A 27,500-nucleotide genomic window follows, 5' to 3' on the forward strand; every position below is an offset into this window, starting at 1 on the left:
AGCCTGGGAGTCGGTGTGCTAGAAGTGATACCTTTTGGTCTAATAAAAAATATTGCCTGTAGCACACTGACTGCTTGTATTCTTAGACCGACACGGCTACAACTTTTACCCCTTCAAGACTGGGAGGCACTCGGATCCCAGAGTGATGGGACCCATAGTAGTTTTTAGAGAGGATAAGCTATGCTGGTCCTTTAGCATTGCCTGTGGCCTGAGGATCCATTAAAATGTTTTCCCTGATGATTTCTTACAGTCAGAGCCTGCACCCAACTCTTTCGCCTCCTCCGAAGCAGATGAGCAAGAGGTGTCGGAGGAGAACTTTGAGGAACGGAAATACCCTGGGGAAGTCACCTTGTCCAACTTCAAGCTTAAATTCCTCTCCAAGGACATCAAGAAGGAGCTGCTAACGTAAGTCCCCTCTCCCTGACTAGGAAGCCAAAGCAAAATATCTGTCGTGTTTGGGATACCCAGGAGGGGTGGGAAGGGGGAAGTCCTTTGGAAACATGGAGGGTTGAGCATTGTTTCTTACTTCAGTGAACTTACTTATTCCAAACACTTAAAAGCTTAAAGAAAAGCCTCATCCGTTGCCCGTTTCAGGTGGCTATGATGACATCCCATAGGGTTTTCCTGAAGCAGTGCAATGATTAAAAGAATCCACTCGTGGGTTCGGTTCCAGGAATCATGAAAGCAACCATGAAAATATAATGCTTGAGGGTCTTTCCCTTTAAAACAAATGCTGGTGCAAAGGAAAAGAGATTGCCTGTTTTCCTGCCTCCCCCTGTCTGATGTACTCTTATCCCTTGAAGCCAGTGGTGGTCAAGGGAGTTCAATACCTCCTAGGGGTTGCTCAGAAGCAAGGAGCACCAAACCCTTAGTTGGGAAGCTGGTAAGAAGGCAATCTTGCTGTCGTCCTCAGATAATGGACAGGGTTTGCTTTGCTTTTCAGGCGGTTCATTGAGTACAGCCGCCTTGAAAGAAGCACAAGAGACCCTGAAATGTCTAGTACCGGCACAATGCAACTGCCCTGCATTGCAATCCCAGTTTGAGAGGGACACAACCCCGACTCCAGACCTAAGCAAAATTTGTACCCAATTCTGGACCAGCGCTTTGTAACTGGATCCCCTTTCAATGATAAGATGAGGTAGAAGCCAGGATCTGTGGTGATCCTTGGATCAAAAAGCAAATTCCTATCCTGACCCAAACTTTGCACATTGGACCTAGCTCTAATCAATGGAGCACTGAAGTTCAATATTTAAATGCAAGCTGTAGAGGCCCCCTCCCAAGGCCAGTTTGACTTCTCAGTGGGTCTGCTATTCCTCGTCTTATCTCTGACCATAATTCTGCCCTTTCCATCTGATGGGTAGCAGGACTTCGATTTGCTGACATGTTGCGACCTAGCTTGTTGCTTGGGTAGGCAAATTGGAAAGCTTGAAGGGGAATATAGGATGCTGGAAGGGATAGAGAGCTGCTCAGGAGCCCCATCAAACTAGAGGAAGAATAAAATAATCTTCCCTAGCTTGGCAAGAGACAAACCGGTCCCTTTTGTGCAAAGCTTTGAAGGCTTTTTACGGAATTGGTGTGAGCAGCAATGATGACTTGAGGTCTCCCTGCCCTTTGGCAATCCCAAGCTGGAAAGAAAGGTGTCCTGGGAAGCATTTAACTTCCTTCCCACACCAGGCCTTCACGTCCCTTTTGACCCATCTGCTTTGATCTTCAACAAGCCTCAGGCAATTCAGGGCCAAACGTGCTCATCGAAGCTATTTGAGTCCATGGGGTCCTCGTGCCATCTCCAGGTACCAATGGCCAATATCTGGGGAGCTGCCCCGCCATTCTGCTTTGTTCCTAGCCAGTTCTGGTGTCACACGACAATGCGTATCGTCGTGTGCAAAGTCACCACTACGTCCCTAAAAATAGCGATTGCTGGGGTGATCTGACCCCAGCTGACTTCCTGCCCCTTGGGCGGGGGCTGGACCCGATGATCTCGCGAGGTCCCTTCCAGCCCGACTGCCTATGAAATCTATGAAATATTGTTCTTTGAATATCTGCAAGCTAATGATAGTTTCAGGGATTATTTTCTTTTGTTACTGTGAGAGGGGCTTGAGGTTGATATTTGTCTTTCCTGACTGTATCTTGGTGTGAGTAATCTTTGCATGTGCCCCTTGTCCCACAATGCAGAGGGAGTGGAGGCAACAACAGCAGAGGGTATAAAACAAGTTGTTTTGTGGGGCATCAGAAACAGGATTTCCAGGACCATCAGCATGGACAAACTATGAGGTAGCTTTCCTGCCCTAGTATCAAGAAACTCTCCAGTTCCTGTGCACTGTGTATTGATGTGGGTTATGTGTTTTCATACTGGGGGGGAGGAGGACTGACACCCCCTTCTGCCCCCTCCTCCCCCAGCTTTCATTCTTGCTTTTTCTACTTTCCACCACCCCTCCTGAGATATCATGCTTTGCAACCCTCTCTCTGGACCCTTCCTGCTGCTTCCTGCATTCCCCAACGTTGGACACCCCATGGTGACACAAGACGCTCCCTCCCCGCTGGGGCTGGGTGCGTCGTCCCTGCGGCGGGGTGGGATGGGCATGCCCTAGCCTTTCCACTTGGGCGTGAGGGATTGGATTAGGCCACAAATTTGGAACGATGACTAATAGCACGTCATAAGGCCAGTCTCTAAATTGAAAGCCGTCCCATGCCTGGAAAAGTCACGTTGTGGGTGGGTGGGGAGAGATGCCATGCTACTGGAGTGCTGAGGCTGGCACCGTGCCCGCGGCATGGCTGAGGGTTATGCCCTGGGAAGCAGATCTTGCATCTCTCTCTTTGGAGGCACAGGGGCGGTTTTTCCATCGGTTCAGGAAGAAAGCAAACTCCACGCCCAAGTCCCTTACAAGGCTCTTTCTGTTGTTTGCAATGGGGGGCACGAAATAAAACAACACCCCTGAGAGAATTGGGCTGACCTTTAGAGGCCCCCGTACTTCAAGCGGCCAGGGGGAAAGAAGTCGCATTCTTCCCCCGTGGCACCCCAGAAGCCAGCTGCTTCTTCACCCAGCCACGTGCTAGGGAGGGATCTCTTACCCCTTCCAAAGTCACTGTTTTTTGGTATCCTGTCGCTTGGCCTCATTCCACTAATCATGCGGACAGGGGATGGGGCCATCTCACTTCCCTCTTGGCAAATCTGGATCTGTCCCCGGCAGTGCGGCTCTTGCGCTGTTTGTCCTTCTACAGGACAATGGGACGGGGGGCAACAACTTCTTGCAACTCCTGCCCCACCTTGCAAACCCATGCCGCGGGGTTTGGAATATAAACCCAGTCCAGAGTACTAACTGTTCCTATGTAAAGTCCTGAATCCAGATGTTGAACTCCAGCACTGCATGGTAGTCTGGGTTATACCCCTGCAATACCGTGAAGATATCGCCCTTTTCCAGTGCCTATAAATTCCCTTGGAAACAGGGGGAGGGAGACAGATATGAACCCATGCTAGGATAAGCCATCAGCCCACCATCTCTCTGACACCAAGTGTTCAAAAATCCTGAGTCCAGCCCCCCAAATCATGAGATTAGGTTAAAACTCATGACCTGGAACGAAGAAGCAGGGGTTCTTTATATTTGGTTTTTTGGTGTTGGAGCATTTCAGGCTCATGTTTCAAACTCTTCTCTGCAGCCCAAAGTTAGAAACTTCCCTTTCTCATGAGAGCTGAGGTTCTTGGGCCACAACTTGATTCCAGCAGCTGGGATTAATTACTGAAAGATAGATGGGGAAAAAATATCAGGGGAGTTGACAGCCCTGGGTCCGTAAAGTTGGCTTCCCACTGATGCCACCATCCTGGATGTTCTTCTTCTTCTTCTTCTTTTTCTTCTTCTTCTTTCTTTCTTTTTCTGGACAAACAAAGAAAATCTTTTATACTCATCTGTCTCATTTTTGCCAAAAATGTCCTTGAGAGCCACAAAAGTCCTCCCTTTCCCAAACACAGGAAGAGAAGGTTTATTTGTGCATATCCCTTCTGGCTGCTAACACAATAAGCAAATACCAAGACCAAGGCCAAGTTGTGTGGCCGAAATCCAGAAGGCGCCAGGGCTTCACTTCCCCGCAGAGGCCTGGCCCCCTCGCCAGCCGCAGATTTAGTTTTTGAAGGGAGGAAGATTTCCAGTGTCCTGACAGGTGCATGAATCTTTTGGATGAATTCATTTCTTTCTGGCTTTTACATCTCTTGTCATCTTTTTTGTTGTTGTTCTTGTTGTTCAGTTGCCCTACCCCAGGCTGTGATGGCAGCGGACACATCACGGGAAACTATGCCTCTCACCGCAGGTTTGTTGACCTAAAATGCCAGTGTCTGACTCTTAAGACTCTCTTTTTTTTTTAATGGTGTGGATGGTTTGGTTCTCTTTCCTCCCTACCTTCCTTCCCCCATCCCCAATACCCTCCTCTATCTCTCTCTCAATTTCTCTCTTTTTTCTTCTTTTTTTTTTTGGCTTATCCAGATATTCCATCTCTTCTCTTTCAGCCTTTCTGGTTGTCCTCTTGCTGACAAGAGCCTCAGAAACCTCATGGCTGCCCACTCTGCTGATCTCAAGTATGTTTGCGCTAACCTTCAGTCTCCATTTTTTTCCCCTTGTGCTATGCTCATGCCTCTTCTCTCCCCCTGTCCCCTCCTTTGGAAAAAAAAGCCGGTCAAAATCTGCCTGTGCGGGTCACCAGGAAGGGAGCCAAACCTATTCCCGGAGCGTGGGGAGGAAGGAGAAAGGTTAATATAAGTGCACCGATTCTAGCAAAGTCTCATTCTGGAAGGGGACACCTTAGGTAGATCACCAGATATTTGGGTTGTTTTTTTTTTAACCCCGGGCAGATTTTTACTGGTTATAGTTCTCTTTGCACTTGGTGTCTCTTCCTGACCTCCCCTAGCCCGTGTTGTAACATTATCATCTTTGTCATGAAACATTGATATAGCGCCATCAATTAATACTGACCCAGATAAAGCACATTCCTTAATGATGCGCTGTGTGGAGACGCAGCTAATCAAGTACTTGTTACCCTCGACTATCAAAAGAGAGCCGGCTCTTTGTAAGAAACCTGGTAACCTAATTGCATGCTACATTTCGGGGGATGCTCCGTATCTAGTGGGGGAGATGTCCATTCATTTCACTAGGATTTTTGATTTAGACGAGCAAGGGAAGATGTGTCTGACCATTCATTGGGTCACATTTCAGCAGCCGGGGTCCATTCAAGTCCGTTGATTGACCCATAATATTTCATTTGAATTAAGATTGGCTTTGCTTCCCTATACGAATCCCAAGTTTGAAGCCGGCGTTCAAGTATGCTTCCCCGCTGGATACGTTTTCTCTGCATCTTGTCGTTAACCTTGATGGAACCACTGCGAATTTTGTGTCAGCTGAGGGCCTGGCTTGTAATCTTTAATAAGGCTCTTCATGTCATAGAAGAGCTTCTCAGTTCATTGTCCTAATTTCCCTCCCCTAAGGAAAATTTAGGCTAGACTTGAGAAATATTTTCCTTTAAAGTAGCAGGAGTTTTTCTTCCCCCATCCAAAAAAACCCCTCCATTGGGGTAGGAGTAGGGTGGGGACTTCTGAATTATGATTTAATATTTGTTTCATGGAAATAGCCTGAAATATTTGCTTTCTTATGGGGTGAGTTTTCACATTGGATTCAGACTTAGCAACAGCTTTCTGCAAACTCAGCAAGGGACGTTGCTGGTTATGATTCATAAAAATAAGTTCATTTCCATTTAAGTAATGGACTCGTGGCGGCTCAAGCCCCACCTGACATCACAGCCCCGTTGCATGGGCTCAGAGAGCTAACAGAAGAGACAGGCATGGTAGAAGGAGTAAAATATGGCAGTCACTTGTACTAAGGTGACAAAGCCAGGCCCTGGAAGAAGAGAAGCCAGGCTTCCTGATGCCCAGTCCAGGGACGCATCTCAACCCACCTCCCAAAAGAGTGAGACCTGGTTTTCAGAGGAAGGGTGAGGTTTTCAACTCACTACGAGGTACATAACATGCATGAAGGAAGGAGTGTATACCCACTCTGTAGAGAGGGAGTATGTCTAAATCGAAACCCCATTTAGATACATCACTTGCACGTGCATCAAGGCCCTGAGAGTCCCTGGGCCCCTGATAGCAGAGAAGGTGCAGCGGGGTGGGATTCAGCATGCGCGCAACCCACCCGTGTGCCTATGCTGTGGCCAAGGTCTTCCTGCCATGACTCCTCTGCCCTCAAGACCTGAGCTGGCCTGGCGTGGTCCTGCGCTCCTGTGCTGCACCCTCCCGTGACACCTCCTCCATTCGCAGATCAGGCATCGCACAAGTCTGGAGAAGGGAGGTCGAAGGCTTGTTCTTGTAATTCCCTGGAAGCTCCTTATTCCATCTTGGGCACTTCCTCTCCGCCCTCATGCAGGATGGTCCGTCTTTCTCATCAGCTTGTGCCTCCCCTGGCTAAATACCTCTAGTGCTAGTTGACAAAATACTGAGTCTTAGCAGAAACCCTTCAGCAGAGAAGCAAGGTGTCCTTCCTATTCCAGCCATGGCTGCTTATGGCAGAACTGCCTTGGACTGCAGTGTGTTCCCCTACCAAGCTATTTTTCTATTGTGACATAGGGATGAGCAAGCAGTTTGGATAAAATAAGATCTGAAACATTGAACTGAATCAAATCCAAACTTTGAAAAAGTTTTGTTCTCTTTTTTTTGTTGTTTTGCGTGTTTCTTTTATTTCTTTTTTTTGTGTGTGTTTTTTATTCTATGTGTTCCTCTTGTCTTGACATTTGCCTCTGACATTGGCCCTCTAGTCTGAGCTGGTGCTAGAAATGGAAACGGCCATATAAAGTGTCAGGCACAATAACTGCATCGCAGAGAGGGATTAAAGTTAATGCACCGCTCTGTAGATGAAAAGCGGTATACCAGATCAGGACTAAGTATAATTAGATGTGCCTTCTAGGCAGTTTTTAAAAAAGAATTCTTCACAACAGCTTTTATTTGATGCCGCATCCCCTTGGACTTTGCACACCAGCCCAAAGTCTGGCTACTAGATCATACCTCCACAGCTAACAAATATGTGAGTACAGGACTTTCTAAAACTGCATTTAATTGCAAACACCCTCGTTCCAAAATTATAGGGGCCACGATGCTAACAATGTGCAATGAATTATAATATAAAACAGAAGCATCTTGGCCAGAACAAAACCTCCTAATGTTAATTTTTGTACTTTGGTGATGTGCCTGGTTGCACATACATCTGAGAAACAAGTTTCAGAGGTATTGCTGATATTTTAGTGGCACTTTTTTGCCCAAGTCCAGATAAGGCTGTGTCAGCCCTTCTATTATAAATTCTATTTCAGGGGTTAATATCTCAGATATAAAAAAAAAAAAAATTGCTGCAGGCTGGAACATCCACTACAAGGTCCCTGTCAGGATGATTTGTCTACAGATAATTAAAAATAAAAATCAAATCTTTCCCTCCGCCACTTTCAAAGGTACTGAAAGACAGGAAGGAATTAGAAGCTAGTGTTTTCTTCTTTTTTTCTCTTTTTCATTGCAATGCCAGAACTACAAAGAGAGAGATGTGCTTTTGAATTAAAAAAATGTATATGATCTAAGCATTAGACTGGGGGCTGGTCGTATGAAAGCCGTCAAAGGGATTTGGACACCTGATAAGGTCCTGGTGACTCCGCTTTCCTCTCCCAGGGTTGGAGAAGTCGGTTGTAGCCGTGTTAGTCTAAGGACACGGGTGGACAAGGTTCTTGGGGTAAATGTGATTTCTTTTATTACACCAACTCAATAGTTGGAAAAAATGTTCTTTGCAAGCTTTTGGGCTAGCTTGGTTGTGCCTCAAAGCTTGCAACGAACATTTTTTCCAACTATTGAGTTGCTCTAATAAAAGAGATCCCATTTACCCCAAGAACCTTGTCTGCCTCTCCCAGTGGGACATTTATGAGGCTGCTGGGTTTGGAGCCCACCCCACTTATAATAAGTGCAATAATTGTGCAAAAGTGTAATAATATAGTGCAATAAATTGGCTTTGGTCTAAATAGGCTGCAGCCCTGTCCTTTACTCAGGCACGTTTCCTGGGAACACGCTCTACGTTTGTTAACCCTACAGGGAAAAGTTGCTCCTGGCCCAGCATCCAGCTCTGCAAGACCCCTTGTACCTGAGGGCAGCCCTTTCTAGACCTGGTTGTTAAGGATGGCTCTTTGCGTGCACAAGCAGAGCTGCTCTGAATTTAGCTGGCACACGTGCTTCTTATAGTATAAGGGGAGTATGGAGCAGTGCTAATGAGAATTATGGCTCCTAGAGGCAGATCTAGATGTGTCATAGTGCTCACCTGCCCCGGGGAGCCAGAAACGGCAGAGACTTCCAGCTCAGGGAAAACTGAAGTCTTGGGGTAATAGAACGGCTCTTTGCAAAAGGGCATGCCCTCTTTCTCCGCCTCTCATATTCACCCTCCCCTTGAAATGAATGGCAAACCTTCTGCCATTCATTTTGCATAGTCACAGCAAACCTCTCACGCAGACACGCAGCACTTGACTCCCAACCTGTGTTAGCTAATTTGCAGGCTGGCTTGGAGGTACAGCACTTGCCCTATGAAAGCACCTCGCCTCGCATCTCTCGTGTGTGTCCCCATGACAACTTTTATTTCTGCAGCATTGCTTACAACATCCGCAGCAGATCTTTATGCTCCTCATACTTCATATTCCAGCACCTTTCTCTGCATCTATGGCCTTAATTACTCAGTGCTCAACTGGCTCTATTATTTTCTCTCTTGCTTGGTAATGGAATATTTTAAACCAATGCCAGCTTCGGTGACATTTTAAATGATCACAGACATGTGGGGAATATTATTTCATCTGCGCTTTAATGTCATCCGCGTACAAGAATGCGGGATGATGCACTTTCAGGAGATGAACTGACCTGAAATATATGCCAAATAGTTGTCGTTATAATGAGCAGGGGAACACAAAGGCATTGTGGTTTCTGCACATTCAAAGAAAATGGTGCCAGCGTGAAAAGATTTGGTGGCCCTAGTCCTGGCTCCTGGAGGGAAGGGATCCACACAATCATCTCTACGAAATGTCCCTGCAACTAGGAATCAGGACAGTCGTCCTCGCTGGGCTCTTTGCTCTGACACAGACTTCCTTTGTAACCAGTGGCAAATCACTTGACTCCTTTGTGCCTCAGTTCCCCATCTGTACAATGGGGGAAAGCTATTTCTCTCCCTTGTCGCAGCATTGGGAGGCTAAGCCAGTGGATTCGAGTGAGGTCCGGGGGAATCTGCACAGCGAAACCTTTGCAAGACCTGTTTTCTGTGCAGAGGGCTGTGGTCTCCAGAGCGGTCTGTCCTCAGCTGAGATCACCTCATCAATCTGCTCTGAGCTCTTGCCTGGCTGGTCATACCCCAGCCCAGGGGGAGAGTGTCCCTTGTGGGTGCTCTTCCGTGACCGGACGGCCTTGTCATTCCTCATTAGGGCTCCTCTGGGCAGCACCCGCTGACCCCCTGGATTCCTTCCTGGGTGTCGTCTGCTCCCCATCCTCATGCATTTCACTCCTCTTCAACCTTTCATCCCCGTCTCTCTCATTACTCATCGGTTGGTACCTCGGTGCATCCCCGAGCCCCGTGGCCCTTTCCTGAATGCAAGGGGCAAGTCTTTTGCCCCTAGGTCTACCCTCCTAGAGTTCAGCTAGGTCCCAGCTGAAATGCTCTCCCCATCCTCCCTCGGACATTAGCCGGGATGGCTGTCCCTGGGGAAGGAGCTCGCTGGCACAGTTCTCCGTGGCTGCAAGGTCCTTCATCCAGGCAGGGTTTCTATGGCTGATCCCTGACATTTTTTCCCTAAGGGTGGGAGGAGGGTGCCCAAGAGGTCCACTGTCTCCTTCCAGGTCCCTCATTTTGATCCTGCAACATCTACCTGACCCTCTTTGTCCTCCTCCCTGCCTGCCCCCATGCCCCCCACACATCCACGTATGTGTTCAGCTGCTGTCTGGGTTTTGTGGCCATGCCCTTACCTGAGGAAAGGGGTATTTCTTTGCTTTTGCCAACGGGCTAGAGCCTTTCACTGTATTGGCATTTAAACAGGCATCGTTTTTCAAACCACTGCTGTTTGGGTTTGTGGTGTGAATAACTTGGGCTGGGTACTATAATGAACTATTTTCTCGGGGACGGGGGTAGGAGGGGGGGAGTGAAAGGAAACTATTCAGTTTGATGCTCTCCAGCTTGGATGTTTCAATCTGCCAGCCTCGAGCCCTTGCTTAGCATTGTTTCTCGTTCCTCCCCAGGTGCCCAACTCCTGGTTGTGATGGCTCTGGTCACATAACAGGAAATTATGCATCGCATCGGAGGTAAGGTCTTGCCTGAAATTATTCCCCCTCCTGCCCCCCATGCACGCATCTCCCCCCGCTCCAATGGGCAGAATGATAAAGTTCTGAATAAAACATTATTGTTACTGACAACCGAAAAGCCTATTTTCATCTCTTTAATCTGACTCGTTTTTTGATGTTTCCAGCATCTGATTAGAAGCTCTCTGCACTAGAATAAAAAGACAAAGGGTCAGATTTTGGCTGCTGCAATGTTCCTGTTAATAATCCTACCTATTTATGACTTCTATTATCACTTTAGAACATTAACAGACGAGATCTAAGCCTCCTTTTCAACAATTTCCATTAAACATCGCCGTCTGTTAGCAGATCCCTTCTTATCTAGACACCATTAATTACTATCCATCTCCCTCAAAATGTTCCCCCCCCGCCACTTGCTTCTTCTCATGATGTGAGGCTGCGAAACAAGGGAGATCAAAACACTCTGGTAAATTCAAGGCAGAGATATCTAGACAATGCTGTACTTCTGCAAGTGAGACGGGCCTTTTTTCTCTTTTCCAACCTAGCCTGTCAGGCTGCCCTCGTGCCAAGAAAAGTGGAATCAAGATAACCCCCACGAAAGACGACAAAGAAGACCCGGAGCTCATGAAGTAAGTTTGTGAGTCCGTCCTTGCAGGATGCGGGTTGCTTTCCATGCAGCCCCTGCCAGTCGGAGTCGATCTGCGCTGGCTACACTTGCAGGATCAGCCCTTCGTTGGTATTGAAACACCGCGGCGAAGAGTTGACGTGCCATTTTAATGTTGCCTTTTTCACGTCTGTTCTTCCCCCAAATCTGTAAGAGCGCTAACATTTTGTAGGGGAAACAGGCCATTTGCAGTACTTTTGGTATTCTCCAAATCTGAAGGTTACATCCTCAGCAAATCCTCTGGCTCTATGAGCATCCTGCTGCGTGCACTCTTGATCCTTCAGGGAATTAATGCTGCTGTTAGCATTGACCGGAAGATGTTTCTCTGGACTCGTGCTAGGTGTCCTTCATGCATGGCTCTCAGCAGCCCATGTGTGGCTGAGTGTCTTCAACTCCCGTGATTTGTACTGGGGGCTAATGGGGCAGGGGCCCATGACCGCCCTGCATGGGACCTGTAGGTAGTTTGACTCGTTCTTGTGGGTACCGTATCTTCAAACCTGGCATTCGGAGCCCTCCCATCTTCCCACTGGAACCAGGAGGTACAAAGGTGGAGAAACATGACTGCAAGGAAGTTTGCAATATATTGCAAACCTCCCCAGAAGTTATTTTCTCAAGTCTTGGGTTACCAACGCTCACAGCTATTAGCAGGATGCCCCTAGAAGGCAGAAAAGGGGGTGGATTTTTTTGCTGTTGCTCATTCATTTGCTTTCTTTATAGTTGGTTTGAGGTTTGTTAGAGCTTCAGCTGGATGCATTTGATTAGGGAAGACTATCAGATGTCATTGCTTTTCAAAGGACATTTCTAGACATTGCAGTGAGGAGCACAGGACTGCAAGGAAGAGTCTTGGTTATCAGTGATGCTGTTGCAGGCAGCGGTGTCATCTCCTGTTCACATCTCTATTATGCTGTGTTTCAAAACTACTTGGAGATTTTGCCTCCACTACTGCCTGTTCCAGAAACAGGCTCTTTTGGTTAGAAACCTTCTTGCAGCGAAAGGGCTGGAAAAAACCTACCCCCCAGGTGCGCCGTTGGGTGAACCTCAAAACCAAAGACAAAGCAAAAGCACCCGATTTCTTTCTTTCCATCTTGCTTCCGTGCTTTCTAATTTATCTGATTTTATTCGAGCTTCTTAGCTCTTAGGCCACATTCATGATTCATGAATAGCTGAGGCTGCTAATTCTGCACATTAACTAAAACAATTTGTCTAATTCTAAACAGTTTCCCAAAATGGATATATTGTTTGTTGGGCTGAGTGTCAGCGTTTCTCCTCTTGTGGTGCAAAGTTTGACCCTGAGGGGAGGATTGGCAGATTGCAAGTGATTTCTTTTTTTTTTTGCTCCTAAATAGGGGATATTTACCTTTCATTTGGGTAGATAAATTAGCCGTTTGTGCCCCCTGCTTAGCAGCACAGACAAAAATGTGGGCCCACAAAGTACCTCGCGTGCTCTGCGGTGTTACAGCATGAGAAGGGGAGAAGGCACATTGCTACTTGCCAGTGGGTGTCTACTCTAAACAGAGATGCAATAACTGATAGAAAGGACATTTAAAAAAAACAACCAACCAGATGATATTTGAGCCATCTGCTCCATTTTTAGTCTTCAGTCTACAGGAAGGGAAGTCTGTGTGTTAAATGAGCTGTGTGGTAATTAGCAGGAGTTAGCGGAGTTTATTAAAATTTAAGCAACCTCCTCTAGAATCTACAGGAAAACAAATCCTTTTGGACTAAAATGTTCTATATTGCTAGGGGAAAAAGAAGGAAGACGTAATGTTGTTCCATTAACCGGTGGCACAGGGAGAGACGTGAAAAGTGCTGCCAAAGTGCTGGCTTCCTCAGTATTGTTCCTGTGAGCAAACCTGGCAGTCAGGAAAACCGGGTGTCCCACTGGGTCTAAATGTTGACTTTCTCTTAGTTAGATCCAGGACTGCTAAGATAAGGAGGAAGCTGCATGAGTAAAGACACGGGGCATTGAAATGAAGGAAGGCTGTCGAAAGTATGTACAGGATGCAAAGCAGAAAGTGTCTATAGGCAGCTCTAGCCAGTGCATCCAAAGCTGATATAAATACCTGTATAGACTACAGCAGACATCATTTAAAAAAAAGAGTAATAAGAGTTTGCAGGGAAGGGGTGGGAGGTGGAGAAGAACCGTCTATATTTGAACCAAAAAAAAAAACCTAACTTTCACGGAAAACAAAAACTCCCAAAAATGTCAATTCTGGACTCTCAAAATGTTAGCTTCAACAAAAGTCCCAAAAATGTTAATTCTGGACTCTCAAAACCTTAGCTTGAACAACACCTTGTTGTTCCAGGCCAACACGTGTACCTTCCTTAAGATAAAAATGCCATTTCAACAAAGTAAAATGCTTCTTTTCAAGTTTGCATATGACTGTTCTTGTTTCTCCCAACATCGACATTATTACAATATGAACGGCATTATAATACCTAGACGCATTACCAAAATGAATATTTTAAGATGCATCGAAGTTAAAATGAAGTGATTGCTAACAGCTCCAAAACATGCTGCAGCGGTAGTAGTTCTGGCCCTGTAGACACTACGAAGCTGCAAGGATTTGTTTCAACTCTTTCCCCCTTTGCAAACCTGCCCGTCCTTGCAAAAGGATTCAGTTTGGACCAGTCTTTGATTTTTCGATAGAAAAGTGCAGAATTGTGGGCCCTTTCAAGGTGGCTCTTGGCTGTACGTGGGATGCTCTCAGTGCAGGGGTGTGAGGCTGAGTAAAGATTTAGTGCCAGGCCCTGAAAAACAGCTCGGGGCTCCTTCCTGCTCCCCCTTGGCTCAGGTGCTGATTTTTTTACTGTTTTATGTCCTGCCTGCTGGGTAATGGCACCGCAGGACTTCATGCTTCTCCAGCAAACTCATCTTTTGACTAAGACAGCTCTTCCCAGCGAGGTGGCCAATGTGGCTAGCCTTCCAGCCATGGGGGCCAGGTGCTGCCTCCGAATCCATCCCCCCAGACCCCTCGCTCTTCCAGGCAGGTTGCTATTGCACTTAGTTGAGAGCAATACCAGGCTTGCCATGCTGCAGGAGGTGAGGGGAGATGAGGCTTTCCCCAGGTGTTGCCCTTCATCTGGTTGGAAAGAGGAGCACCCGACCTCCACGCAGGTCCAAGGCAGCAATGCCAGGTGTAAAGCAAGGTGCGATTCAGCCCTACCCGGCTGCACGGGCAGCAATAGCAGGCCCTCAATTATTAACAAGTGGGAATGACAATTAAGGCTGGAGAAAGCCCAGCTGAGCAGACTCGAGGGCAAGGCAGCAATGAGGTGAAATGATCCCTTTGTTGCTGAGTTCCCCTAGTCCTTGGGAAGTTAGCATTTTGTCTTCCATAACAAGGTACGCTCTGGTGAAGGTCCCAGCAGGTTTGCATTAAAGAGGCTTAACTGTAATTCCATTACTCCATCTGCGTACCAAAAGCCACTTGGAACCGGTCCGAGTTTTTCACGTTGCCACCGAGGAGAAAGTAATTTAGTCCCTGTTGTTTTGTTGCTCATCCTTCAAGTAATTTAGTACAGATGTGATGGAGCAGATCACCTCAACCTTCAGCCTAACCCCGGCGTCTAAAGAAAACAACAGAGAATCGCTGCCTAATTGATCAGCCATTATAACCCTTCAGCTAAAGGGGGGAGGGAAGTCCAAGCCAGCTGTTTTGCACAATAAGTCTCTGGTTTATTTTTTACAATAAAAGTGTAATGAAAGTTAAATTAACAGTGTAAAATATGTAACGGCTGGGACATAAAGGCTGCATACTAAATGATGGGGTTGGTTTCATTCTCTCGCTTTCTTTTTTATCCTCTTTTTACTCCTGAGGATTTAGTAATTTGCTTGTGATCATATAAAAGCAATGATGTTATGAATTTAGCGAGGATCCTGCTGGCAGGGATATTATAAGTGAATTGTGCTGCATTTGCAGCTGATTAAAATAAGAGATCAGCATTTTTCAAATGATCTTGGGGGAGGCGGGGGGGGAAAAACCTGGGCGTGTGGCTGCCCCCTCCGCTGCCAACTTCTTTCTACACAAAACAGGAATAATAAGGGAAATCATGTCATTGGTGAGGTGCAAATTGTGATGTTCAGGAACAGCATAGAGGGTGTTTGGATGGGACCGCTTGTATTCCCTCATTTCTTTCATGTAGATATATAGAGGTGGAAGGGTTAGTGCTACCATTTCTTACCTTCTTTTTTTTTTTTACAGGGCATCCTCCCTCAAGTAATAAACTTTTAACTGTATTTATAATTGACTAGCATCTTTAAACAAATGCAAACCACAGCAGAAACCTTAATAGATACACCAGGTTTTGTTGAATGATGGAATTTATTTAGCATGCCATTAGCCAGGGAGCTTGAGAGTGGGGAGGGAAAGCTTTTCCTGTTTTATGGTGGCACTCATCCACATGTCAGTTAGTGCACATTGTGTCAGCAATTCCACTGCAAAAACCCTACCTCCCGAGCTCGATCGCTGGCCTCAAACGTGGGCTGAGAGACGGCCGATGGACTCACACTGCAGAAACACCCATCTTTATTACCTTTGGCCGTACATTCGTGTGTGTGCGTGTGTAAGTGCATGCATGCATGCATGTATGGAGTATATCTTTACTGCTGAACATAAAGACATAGGACAATCAGGCCCTGATCCTGCAATCAGACCCCATGCAAGAAGTTGGGATAGGTGACTGATTCCAAGGAAAAGCCCTTTTTTTTCCGTCTTCCTGCCATACAGAGCAAATAACAGGGATGTTTCGTGTTTGCCAAGTTGTAAATCCCAAGCGCAGAGTGGTGTTTTCCCCAGAATTTGTGCTCTGGATTTTGTGACAACCACAACCTGGTTTGCTGTCCCTGGGTAACACAATTGCCCCGGTCATCCCCCAGAAGTAAGCTTCTCCTGTGTGATGCCTTCTCCATCTTTCAAGTTATGAATGCAGGCATGGTTTAGGGCAAGGTTGTGACCTGGTTCTTGGTTGCTTTTAGAAGTGGAGCAAGAGTATTTATGTGCCCTTTGCTGTGCATTTCCATATTTCTTCATGGTTTAGCTTTTGGTTTGTCTTTTTTTTCCCCCCCTCCCCTTAGTTTTAATTTTGAATTTCCCAGCTGTTCCTTGTTTCTTAAATTTCTAATGTTCTCTAAAGGGATCTGCCCGTTTGCAAGCTCCATAGAGGCACAACACATATTATTCATTTCTTCCTACCCCTCAAACAACTCTCCTCCTAACCAGACTCATCTACAAATGTGGCTTCCACTCTCCAACACTGGACACTTTTGTCCCCGGTACTATAATACCATCAATGGGATGGGAAAGACAGCTCAGGTGGGATTTAGTTGGATGTGGCAACAGAGGCCCAGAAATGCAAGCCAGGGCTAAGCTGCTAACCTAAAAAGGTCTTGGCACATAATATTGGCTTCTCAGTATCTGTTAATGAAACTCTTCATCCTGAATTTCTGCCTGTCAGCATCATCACTGATGGCTAAGATACCAGGTAACTCTTTGTCGTCTGCTTCCCGCCCGTGGGTGAGCAAGGAGGAGGCATGGAGGTGGTAGTGAATGTATTTGGGGAGCATGCCCCCAATTGAGTAAAAGGGCTCCTTTTTTTCCTGTGTCCCTCTTTGCCCCGTGTTTTGTCTCTTCCTCACCATCCCAGTAACAAAATGTTGCTGATCTGAATAATTAAACTCAGAACTTCCTCCCATTTTCACGTTAGCTTAACTGCTCTTGGGGCAGCCCTTAATTCACCTAGAAGTCTACAAGCAGCTTTATTAAATAAAAAAAATAAGGATCAAAATGCAAGGATGAGCATTTCACCTGGCTCCCATAGCTGCATCCACACGGGAGCGATTGCCGAGAAATTGGCAACATTTTCCACCGTCGTTAAGGGGACATTTCATAAGCCGGCCCTTTTGCGTTTCTCTTTCGACGAACACGCGAGACCAGCCGATCGAAACGACCTCTGACATTATTTAAACTGAAGGTCTGGGTCATGAGAAGCAGAAACCCGATGGATTGCAGATGAGTCTTTTTTATCCCGGTCCTCTGCATCTTTCTGTCTCTTTCCCCCGTTTCTCGACTCAGGTGTGGATTTTTTTTCAGGCCTTTTCCAAAGCCTTTGCATTTGGGTTTGTTTCCACCGCGGTTGTGATGCTAAACAATCGCTAGCCGCTAGCACGGGACAGAGCATTTTGTAGTGCTCAGACTATAGCCAGGACAGTCTGGTATTATAGGCACAAAGGCACTCAGTTGTTATAAATTGATGCTCTGGACCACAGCTGTCTCAGGGATGCTCTTCTTTCTCTTATATCTATAATGTGCAACTTCGGGCCGCTGCCCCTTTGCCCACCATCCGTTGCAGTCTTGTCCGACATTCCCGCTGGGTGGAAACCCTCCCTGATTTATGCCTTGGTTAGGTCCTATCCCAGTTACTCTTTGCCCCTTGGAAAAAAAAGGCGTGAAATGTAAGCAGGTGGCTCCACAAGTGGTGGCTGACCCCTGGAGCAGGGCTCTGCACATCAGCATCTCAGCGGCGCTGTTGTGTTACGTGCTGGGGCGGTGCAACTCGCAGGCAGGCTCTGGGTTACAGGGGATGCAGTGGGAAGACCATAAAGCCCCCGTACAACAGTGTTGAAGCCTGGACTCAGAAAAGGATTAAGCATGGTAGAGGAAGACCAAGACACTTGCCACCTCTACCTAGAGGTCCACCTTCTGGAGTCAGGCATTTAGGGGACAACCTCATCTTTCACTTAAAAAAGAATAAGTCAGTGTCCAGGCCTTGGGGTTGTGCGGAAATGTTTAGAAACCTTAACCGAAGGGAATGGATGTAGGCAAATCTGCCTGTGTCTGCAGAGAGCCTGAAACAGAAGCTCTGAGCAATGTGAATTGCCTTGCGAGTCTCAGACCTGGGCTGTGAGGTGCAAGGACACCCAACAATGCCCCTTTAAAACATCCGGAGTAGTTGTATTGGTATTTGCTTTGGGGCAGATCCTCACCTGGGATCAATGGGGTTGGAGCCATGAGCATAGAGCTCTCATGAGCTAAAAGTCCCAATTCAGATGAGAAATCCTGGCTTTGGCGTGCCCCCTGCCAACCCTCTCTTGCTTTTTCCCACCCCTGATCTCCTGGCAAGGGGCTTTGCACCTTGGAAATCCTCCGATTCTCACCTTATAGAGCCGTAGACAATAAGGGTGGGAAGGGATCTCGGGAGGTCACATCTAGTGCAACCCCCTGCTCCAAGCAGGACCAGCCCCAACTACAGCATCCCAGCCAAGGCTTTGTCTAGTTGGGTCTTAGACACCTCCAAGGATGGAGACTCCACAAACTCCCTGGGTGACCTGCTCCAATGTTTTGCTAACCTCCTAGTGAGAACATTTTTCCTAATATCCAACCTCAACTTCCCTTGCTGCAACTTGAGCCCATTGCTCCTTCTGTCATCTGCCCCCACTGAGAAAACCATCTTCTAACTCTCTGCACTTCCCTGCAATCAGGTGTCCAGTTCCAGGTTGTGTCGGGCTGGGACACATCAGCGGCAAATATGCTTCGCACCGCAGTGCGTCGGGATGCCCGCTCGCAGCCCGCAGGCAGAAGGAAGGATCTCTCAACGGTTCGTCGTTCTCCTGGAAATCACTGAAGAACGAGGGGCCTACTTGTCCAACCCCGGGCTGCGACGGCTCGGGCCATGCCAATGGAAGCTTCCTCACTCACAGAAGGTAATAACCAGGCGCATGGCAAGGAAATCTGTGGTGTCGCGTTGCCTCGGTGTTTTCTTTCCTTCCCATCCTGCATGGAGCAGGTGGGCTGAAAGTGTTCAGTCTTTCCAGGAACCAAAAGAAGCCAAAAATTCATATTTATGGCCTTGGTTCTCGGCCAGTTGCCTGTCACCTGGAAAAGCATCTTCTCCAGAAAAAATATGCAGCCCTTTTGCTTGGAAATGGTGAAATCCAACTTGGGGCAGGTTGTGAAAAAAGACTGTTTGATGATGTTAAATCAATGTGTCAGGGCAGAGTTTTAATACTGAGAAATGGCTTTTTTAGACAGTTATCCAGCAGTCCTGTTATGCCCATTCCATTAAGACTTTGGCATTCCCTAATCTTTTCTCATTGAAAACAGCTCTTTATGTCACAAATGAGGGTTTTAGTAGCATTATTCATAAAGCGACTTCCCCTTTTAACGTGCACTGGAGAATGCTTTTAGAAGCTATTATAGTACAACTCGCCTAAATGGTGTGAACTTCTGGTGGGTCCATAAACAACTCTAGATAACAGAGCATTTGTGAAACCTATTTTTACTTGCCTTTTAGTTTGTCAGGGTGTCCAAGAGCTACTTTTGCTGGGAAGAAAGGAAAACTCTCAGGGGATGAAATTCTCAACACTAAATTCAAGACCAGCGATGGTAAGGGTCTTGTCTGCGGTCATCTTCTCTCACAGATGTATTGATAAACTGAATATTGTTTATGCGTTCAATCCATGCTGTATTATTCTTATTATTACCATATGATTAATGCAGTGAGTCTCAATACCAATTCTTTTGTCAAATGTTCTTGTTATCAGTTAAATGAAGTAGTAAAATAATAGCTTTCGACCAGCCATCGATCCTTTGGGTGCCACTTCTAGCACTTGTCCTAAACTTGAGTAGTACTTTCTCATACAAGTAATGCTGTTGACCTCAGGCGAACTACCTGTAAAGACAAGGCTGACAAATTGTGTGTCAAATTATGCATCAAATAAGGTTTTATTTAGCAAATAACAGAAACATTTGGTATATCCGTTATGGACTAACTAACATTTTCCTGTCTCCAATAATTATACAACTTTCCCACCAATGTGTAACTTTTGTTTTGCTCTGGTAGTAACCCTACTTCTCTTTCAAATAATCCCTCCCACACACTGATCGGCTCTTTGCACATCTGCCTGATTTAGAGCTGTACTGAGCTATGCATGTGCATCATGCTGAGCTCTTATTTTCATTAACTGTCCCGTCGTTAGCAGGCGCTCATCCATATACGTAAATTCACCCATGCTAATATTTCTCTTTCCACCCATGTTTTTATCCGATTAAAAGTGGAGATTTACCCCAATTTGGGGAGCGGGGGTTGTTTTCATACCCATGTCAAAATTACAGAGATCATTGTCCTAAAATACCATTTAAAAAATAACTTGCCAAGCCTCATTTGAGTTATTTTCTTCACAGATTAGAAGGGTTCTTGGGTTTGCTACAAATTTGACTCTCCAATACCTTACCAGGGGCATATATGATGAATGATATTTGTTATGAATTAAATCCCTCTTTGTTTTTAAACACACCAATCCTTATTTTTGAGACTCTACACCCAACAGAAGTGGCAAGCAGAGAGCTTCAACAAATAATTACCACCTATCGGCTGCTAGCCAACTGTCCGGTCTGACTATTCATTCTCTTGCTATGCACCTGGTTGTCCCAATCTTGTGGTATCTTTGCTGTTTTCTGATTCGATTATTGAAAGCAGGGAGTGGGGTGGGGAGAAGTGTCAAATGATAAATCATGAGCTTCTATAGAGTGTTTTCAGATTTAAAAAGTCAAAATTCATGAACATGTCAAGAATTCACTGACATTTCCATGAAATCCTTGCAGATTTTTCTCATACTGATTCCCAAAAATACTTATTAGGCGGAAGTTGAGTGGTGGTATATTTTGGGGTGGGTTTTTATTTTTTCATTTTAACATCTAACTAAGCTCAACTATTATATTAAACTACTTCTGGGTTTGGTTTTTTGTGGGGGAGGATTTGGATGCAACGAATTTCTGCACTGGTTTAGAAATTGCTTCATTTTCTGCCCCATGCATTTTGCACATGCTTGGTACATCAGTCAGCGCTGCAGGATTTGTGGTAGACTCCGGTTGAGATGGCCTATTCTTTGGTTGCGGATTTATACATGCGATGCTATGGAATTTGTAAAACCATCTGTGCGCTCACGCTGGTTGTGGTATGAGGAAGAGTATGAACCGTATCAGAACTGAGGAGTCTACAAACAAGAAAGGGGTCCCAAAACCAGTGCCTTGTGCTCACCAGGAAAGCCTGGACTGCCATTACCATTTCCTCTTCTGTGGGCCTGTCTACACGTGCATTTATGCCAGCTTAAATTTATTTTGCAGTAAGCAGGAATAGGCTGGCATCTACATGTGCAGGCATTAAAGCACATTAATGCTGCATGTGGAGTGACTTGGGACTAAGGTTAGTCCCAAATCAGTCCCCACATACAGTGTTACTGCACAGTAAGGCGTTACTGTGCAATAACTAACCGGGTGTAAATTTGCTACCGGCATGATGCAGGTATCTAATTTACACTCACGTCGGTGCAAGTCACCATGCTTACTGCACAGTCCAGGTGCACACGTGTAGGCGTGCACCTGTACTGCACAGTCATTGCAGTTACTGCGCAGTAATTGCGCACGTGTAGACGCACCCTAGGACTCTAAGCAGACCGTGACTGACTGCAGCTCCTCTCTTGCAGTTCTAGAGAACGATGAAGAAATTAAGCAGTTGAACAAGGAGATCAGTGAACTGAACGAGTCCAACTCTGAGATGGAAGCAGCCATGGTGAAACTGCAGTCGCAGGTTTGTGTGCGTGCACTTTTACCAAGCTCTGAGCTGTAGCATTGGCAATGCATAGGGGGTGCACGTGGGTGCATTTGCACCCCCTGGAAACACCAGCCATGAAGCTGGAAGTGCCAGCGGAAGTGCACTTCTGGTTTTGCCACTGGTGATTTCGGGCTTAGCGATCAGCTGCTGGAGGACCCCTGGTCAATGATCGGCTGCTGGGAACCCCCCTGGTCGATGATCTGGTGCTCCCCCACCCAGACTCGGGAAGCACCAGTTGCCCATGACCCAAAGAACCTTGCCCAAATAATTCACAGTAATGTCTCTTAGCTCCCTGGGAACAGAAGGAACGGTTCTCCTACATCAGTAACCCTGCGGGGTCAAGATAATCCATCAGAAGACTTCAGAGAGCACTTTAGGACTGACTGGGAAATGGTTTTTCTTATAAGACTTGCCATTGTTTAAATCAAAATGTTGACTTTTCATCACAAACCAAAACTTTTCAGATGAAAACTGACCAAAAATAGCTTTTCAGTTTTCTGCTGGAAAAGCCAAACCTTCTTCTGGGCAGCTGATGCTTTCAAGGAGAGCATTCATTGATTTGAAAACCCATCTTTCATCAAAAAAAAAAATAGGGCTGGCCAAACATTTTCTGTCTGAAGTAGTGCACATCAGAAAGGGGAGCGAGGTTGAAGGAGCAGGTTCATAGCAAAGCTGTGCGTCTTGCCTTGCAGATATCCACCATGGAGAAAAACCTCAAGAACATAGAGGAGGAAAACAAAATCATCGAGGAACAAAACGAAGCCCTGTTCTTGGAGCTCTCAGGGTTGAGCCAGGCTCTCATCCAAAGTCTTGCCAATATTCGCCTTCCACACATGGTAAGGAGCTTTTCGGGCGTTTGATCCCAATCGCTGTGATCAGATGAGCAATATAAAACCCATTTTTTGATGGCACTCACAATTAGGAGAAATGCCTAGCGATCACCTTCTCTCTCTACACACACATCTGTCTTTCATAACATCGGGACCGTTATCATATCTCTGAAGCGTATATTGTATTTCCCTTTTGCTGTCATTTTCCGCTGATCTCCCCTTACATCTATTGTTCTGTCTCATTACATCCAGTAGTTAAATCTGAAAATAGGAACTTTATCAAGGCCACACAGTGCCTTTTAGACTATGATAGCACAAGCGGAGATCAGGAGGGATTAGATTTCAACATCAGGGAGATCATACAGCTCCTATTATAAGGCAGGTAGCTTCAATTCAGTTTTGAATAGCTGGCAGCCACAGAATAGCATGCTTAAAGAGCATGTATTCTGTTTAATTTAACAAGGTCTAACAGCACACAGCATGTTGCCATAGTATTACTGCAAAATGAAAAGACTACATTAAAATAGGAAAACCGGAAGGGGCTTTTAATTACTGTCTCTCTACTCCCAGAAACTTAATTACTATTGTTTAAACCAGAGGCATGTTCGTGTGCATGTGTCCATGCATGCATGCGTGTACGTGTGCTGGGGGCAGAGACAAAAGCTGTCCACTTGCAGATCCTGTGGACTTCCCAGATTTCATCCGGGTTTGTATTTAAATTTGAGCTGGCTGAATAATACTAATTGCTCTTCAGACAATTTCTTTGATGAGTATTTTTGGCAGCATTTGCTGAGCTCTCCTGAGTACCTGACGGGGTATGAGATTTGTGACAGGAGAGGGGACTTCAAACAAACCATCCGGCAAATATATATGTTTTTTAAAGGCTTCAACCAGCTCCAATTCAAATAATGCCCAGTAGAATTGCACATTCGTCATATTCCAGTTCTTTTCTCTCCCTCCGCTTTGCATTTCACCTGCTCTCTTTATCGAGGGGTTAAGAGGGTTACCTTCCCTTCTCAACATCTGTATCAAAGGGATGCCAGAGCGTGAGACTGGGACTTGGGAGGCTGGGATCCTGATTCTGCCCCCCATCCACCCTGTAATCTCCAGGCAGTCACTTGGCCTCTCTGTGTCTCTCTCCATCCAACTACTGTTTGTCTTGTTTGTGCAAGGCTTGCAAAGGCTTATGCCTGGTTTTAATTTTAGCACTCTTAATTATCCACCATCAGCTGTTGCATCTCGAGATGGGCGGGAGATGTGGGGTTTCAGGCCCACTGGGGATGAGGTGTATGTACAGCTCCTGGCACAACGAGGCTGTGATCTTGCCTGATGTTATCCAGCTTCACATCATGCTGAATACTAGCAGATACGCATCTCAAGGCGCTAACAGACATTGCCTTTATCCCTAGATAAATCATTTTATCCCAGGACAGAGTGCAATCGTGCAGACATCGGTGTTCGCTGTCCCAGGATAAATCCTAAAAAAGTTTCCCAGCTAAGAGGTGGTAACGGTTTATCCCAGGATATTGCAAAGTACAGCTGTACAGTTATCCCAGGACTGTGTCGCTGAATCAATGGCAGAAAAGCGGTACTGAATTCAGCTACTCGCTAAACCCTGATGAGAAGGGTCATGTGTGTGCATGCCAATCCTGCATGATTTCTGTTCTGCAGCAAACACAGGCTCAACTTACCAATGCAACATCTGTTCCCTGCCTCAGCCCACCCCACAAATATCAGGCTTTTTTTTTTCCTCCCGTCCCCCATTATTAACAATAGCATTTGTTTTGTTTTCTTTTGTTTTTGTCGGATCCAGGAGCCAATCAGCGAACAGAACTTTGACGCGTACGTTAATACCCTTACTGACATGTACACCAATCAGGAGTGCTACCAGAACCCTGAGAACAAGGACCTGCTAGAAAGCATTAAACAGGCTGTCAAGGGCATCCAGGTTTAATGCCGTGGGACAAAATACACACACCTACACCCGCACACACATGCATACACACACAGACACGCACGCACGCACGCACCCACATGCAAAGAGACTGTACGAAGATGGAACTTTCTCTCCGAGTATTCAGGTTTAGCAAGTTGTGCAACTTGTTTGATGAATGAAAAAAAAAAAAAAAAAAAAAAAGGACCAAAATTGAACCAAGAGGCCATTTACAAGAAGCAGAACTGAACTGAACTCAAAAGGTTATCGTTTACTTGGACCTTCTTGCAGAAGAACGGGATTTTTCTCCCCGTTCCATGGGGTAGGTGAGGATCAAAGACGAGAGGGTTAAATTGGCTGCGGGGCATGGTAGCTTGCGAAGAACAAGCCCTTTCCTGAGTTGCCATGTGCTGCTGGTGAGGAAGAAGGCGCTGTTGCAGAGTTCATCCGAGCGTTAAACCGGTTAGAGGAACGGGGCTTGTCTGATTCGAGGCTGGCTTAAACCCTCCTGCTGTCTGTGGTCGTATGTCCAGATCACCTACTCGCACACAAATTATGTTATATGTTATTATACCTGCGAAGCCGGAGCTGCCGGCTACCTGTAAATCTGAACCTCTGCTGGGCCTCCCACCCCTTGGTATTCAGACACGCACTGGGTGTGGGATCTCTTAAGTATTATAAAGTAGCTTATTTTTATTTTCTGAAAGAAATCTGAAGAGCAGTTCTGGATCTCCAGTGGAAAGCGCATTGAAAAAAAAAATAGGTTCTCAGGGAAGCTTTTGGAGTTTGCAACTACAGTATTCCTTTGTCTGTCTTAAATATGAGAATAGGTATTATGAATAGACCGATACCAGATATTTCATACAGAAGATTTCTAAATGTGTCATGGTCCAGTATATATGAGTTTTTGGAAGTCTATTTGCTGACAGTTCTGTTTCTTTTCGTTCTTGTGGTCATCCTTGCAGTGGTGCAGTACTGCCAGTGGAAAGATCAAAACGTGAACAAACAAGAAATGATATTAATTGATGGCCAGCAAAGTGCTTATCTACCGTGAACCGTGGCTGATTTCTTACAGATGTCTACGTGGCAATGGGTTTTCCTTTTGGTTGGATTTTGCTTTTTCTGCATTTTTTTTCTTTCCTGCAATGTGTCATTCCACACACACACACACACACACACACACACACACACACACACATGCACACACGCATACACACACACAAAGCGTTTCCTTCCAAAGAAGTCTTTTTTAAGCAGTTCAGTACATGAAGGCCCACTGTGCACTTAAAAGAATTACAACGCCATGAATGTCTTTGCAAAAACTGATCTCTAGCACCTCTTCCCTCCCAGTGGCCAACGTGGTAGGGCATGGCAATTAAGGTAATTTTGAAAAGGTGGAGAGGATGAAAGAGGTACTAATCTATCCCAGCACCATACAGATCTTTAGCTCAGCTCATTCAAGCATTGACTCTCATTCGGACCTTTATATCAGCCTGGTGATAACACTTCTGGAGGTGATAGAGGTGAAAGCCCCTTAGAATTCGAGTGTTGGACGCACAACCCCCCTACTTTCGATATCATTTCCACTGAGGTAGGGAGGTTGGAGGGGATTTTGCCGACCAAGATTAAAGCGAAGAATATGGTCTTATGACGAGCCCAGTCCTGCAAATGTTAAAGGTATGATCCAAAGTCCAGAGAAGTCAATGGAAAGATGTCCATTGATTCCAGTGGACGTTGGATAAAGCTTGTAAGGACATGAGCAGTTTTACTGCTATAGAGTAGCCCCTTTCAAGTCAAAAGGGAAGTTCATGTGAGGAAATGTATTTACAGACTTAAGTGTTTGCAGGATCAGACCCTATGAGTTCACTTATTTTTAGAACCCATTCCAAGTGCAAATTTTTTTTTTTTAAAAGAGGAAAAAGATTAATTTGATGTGTTAAAAACACAATGTTCTTAACATGTAAATAGAATCCAAATTGATTGTGACTGCAATTCAGTTAGTATTTAAAAGTAGAGAAATTGCACTTCCTGGAAGAGAAAAGGGGGGAAAAAAAAGTAGTTAGTTTAATTATCCTGTAAATTATTTAATTTTGGCAAGATGTATGTAATTTATATCCACAACACCTTATGTTAACTTTTTTGCTATTTATTTAACTTTTTTATTTATTAATTTTATACTTATTTTAAACTGGACACCGCACCATGGGGGGGAAAAAAAATATAAAAAAGCAGCAAAAAATAAAAAAGCAACACCTTTTGACCATAAAGATGATATTCCAAAAAAAAAAAAAAAAAAGAGGAGGAAAAAAAACCCTTATCTACAACTCCTACTTGTAATTTTGATGCAACCGAGTTATTTTTTATATATTTTGTTATTTATTCTTTTAACAATGGGAATTTTTTTAAAGATATTTTATAACTGAAGCGTTTTGATAATTTTTTGTTTGTTTTTTTGAGGGGGGGGACAAATGGGGGAAAGAGACGTTTTTTGTTCTTTTCTTCTTTTCCTTTTTTTTTTTCACTCATTGTTTCAGGCACTGATAACAGGAAATGAAAATTCTGTATTTATTATTTATTTAATATTTAAGTCAAAATGAACTGTGCTCTTGTTGTATATTTATTTTGTCGTTTGTGTGTCGATTATGTGATGACTGAGTACTTGTTTATGTGAAGGAATACTGTTCATATTTAAATAATAAAGAGTCACATTGAAAGTTATAGCAGGCTACATGTTATTCTGTGACAAATGAATACTGTGATCTACTTTCCTCAGGAAATGTATTCTGCAGAGAGGACTTCCTTTATGTATCTGCAGGATTCTTTCATAATAAAAACCCAGTTCTGTTTGTGATTTTAGTTCCCATGGTCTTTCTTCAAGATACGGCTGGTATCCCTGACATTGTCATATTGCTTTCTTTCAATGTATGGAGAAACCCCCAATTCAGCGTGCGTGATGTAAGCCCTCTGCATCCGGTCCCCCGAATGCAGGAGTCTGTTATGACTCCCAGCTAGAGGCATTCGGCTCAGATTTTCAAAGGTATTTAGGTACCAAAAGATTCAGGCCATAATCAAGCATGTAAGATTCCCGATGCCCTGTTGAAATCAAGTATTGCCTTAGTGTAATGCTTATTA

At 45.3% G+C, this 27,500-nt stretch overlaps 1 protein-coding gene across 5 annotated transcripts in view; it reads left to right on the forward strand.

The window, feature by feature from the left end:
- MYT1 (myelin transcription factor 1) overlaps positions 1-27,219 on the forward strand; it is a 96,004-nt gene extending 68,785 nt beyond the window's left edge. For 3 of the 5 annotated variants that reach the window (XM_019495256.2, XM_019495260.2, XM_019495259.2), the window contains exons 14-24: positions 251-405; positions 2,173-2,271; positions 4,237-4,299; positions 4,496-4,564; positions 10,271-10,333; positions 10,876-10,959; positions 18,475-18,696; positions 19,287-19,378; positions 21,478-21,581; positions 22,298-22,441; positions 24,249-27,219. In XM_019495256.2, coding sequence (XP_019350801.1) covers positions 251-405; positions 2,173-2,271; positions 4,237-4,299; positions 4,496-4,564; positions 10,271-10,333; positions 10,876-10,959; positions 18,475-18,696; positions 19,287-19,378; positions 21,478-21,581; positions 22,298-22,441; positions 24,249-24,389 — 1,236 coding nt within the window. In that variant the 3' untranslated portion in view covers positions 24,390-27,219. The remainder of the gene's footprint in view (positions 1-250; positions 406-2,172; positions 2,272-4,236; positions 4,300-4,495; positions 4,565-10,270; positions 10,334-10,875; positions 10,960-18,474; positions 18,697-19,286; positions 19,379-21,477; positions 21,582-22,297; positions 22,442-24,248) is intronic. The other 2 variants (XM_019495258.2, XM_019495261.2) reach the window with 2 other exon arrangements.
- Positions 27,220-27,500: the final 281 nt, after the last annotated feature.

This window comes from Alligator mississippiensis, chromosome 9, assembly GCF_030867095.1.
Source record: "Alligator mississippiensis isolate rAllMis1 chromosome 9, rAllMis1, whole genome shotgun sequence".
NCBI classification, from domain to species: domain Eukaryota; kingdom Metazoa; phylum Chordata; order Crocodylia; family Alligatoridae; genus Alligator; species Alligator mississippiensis.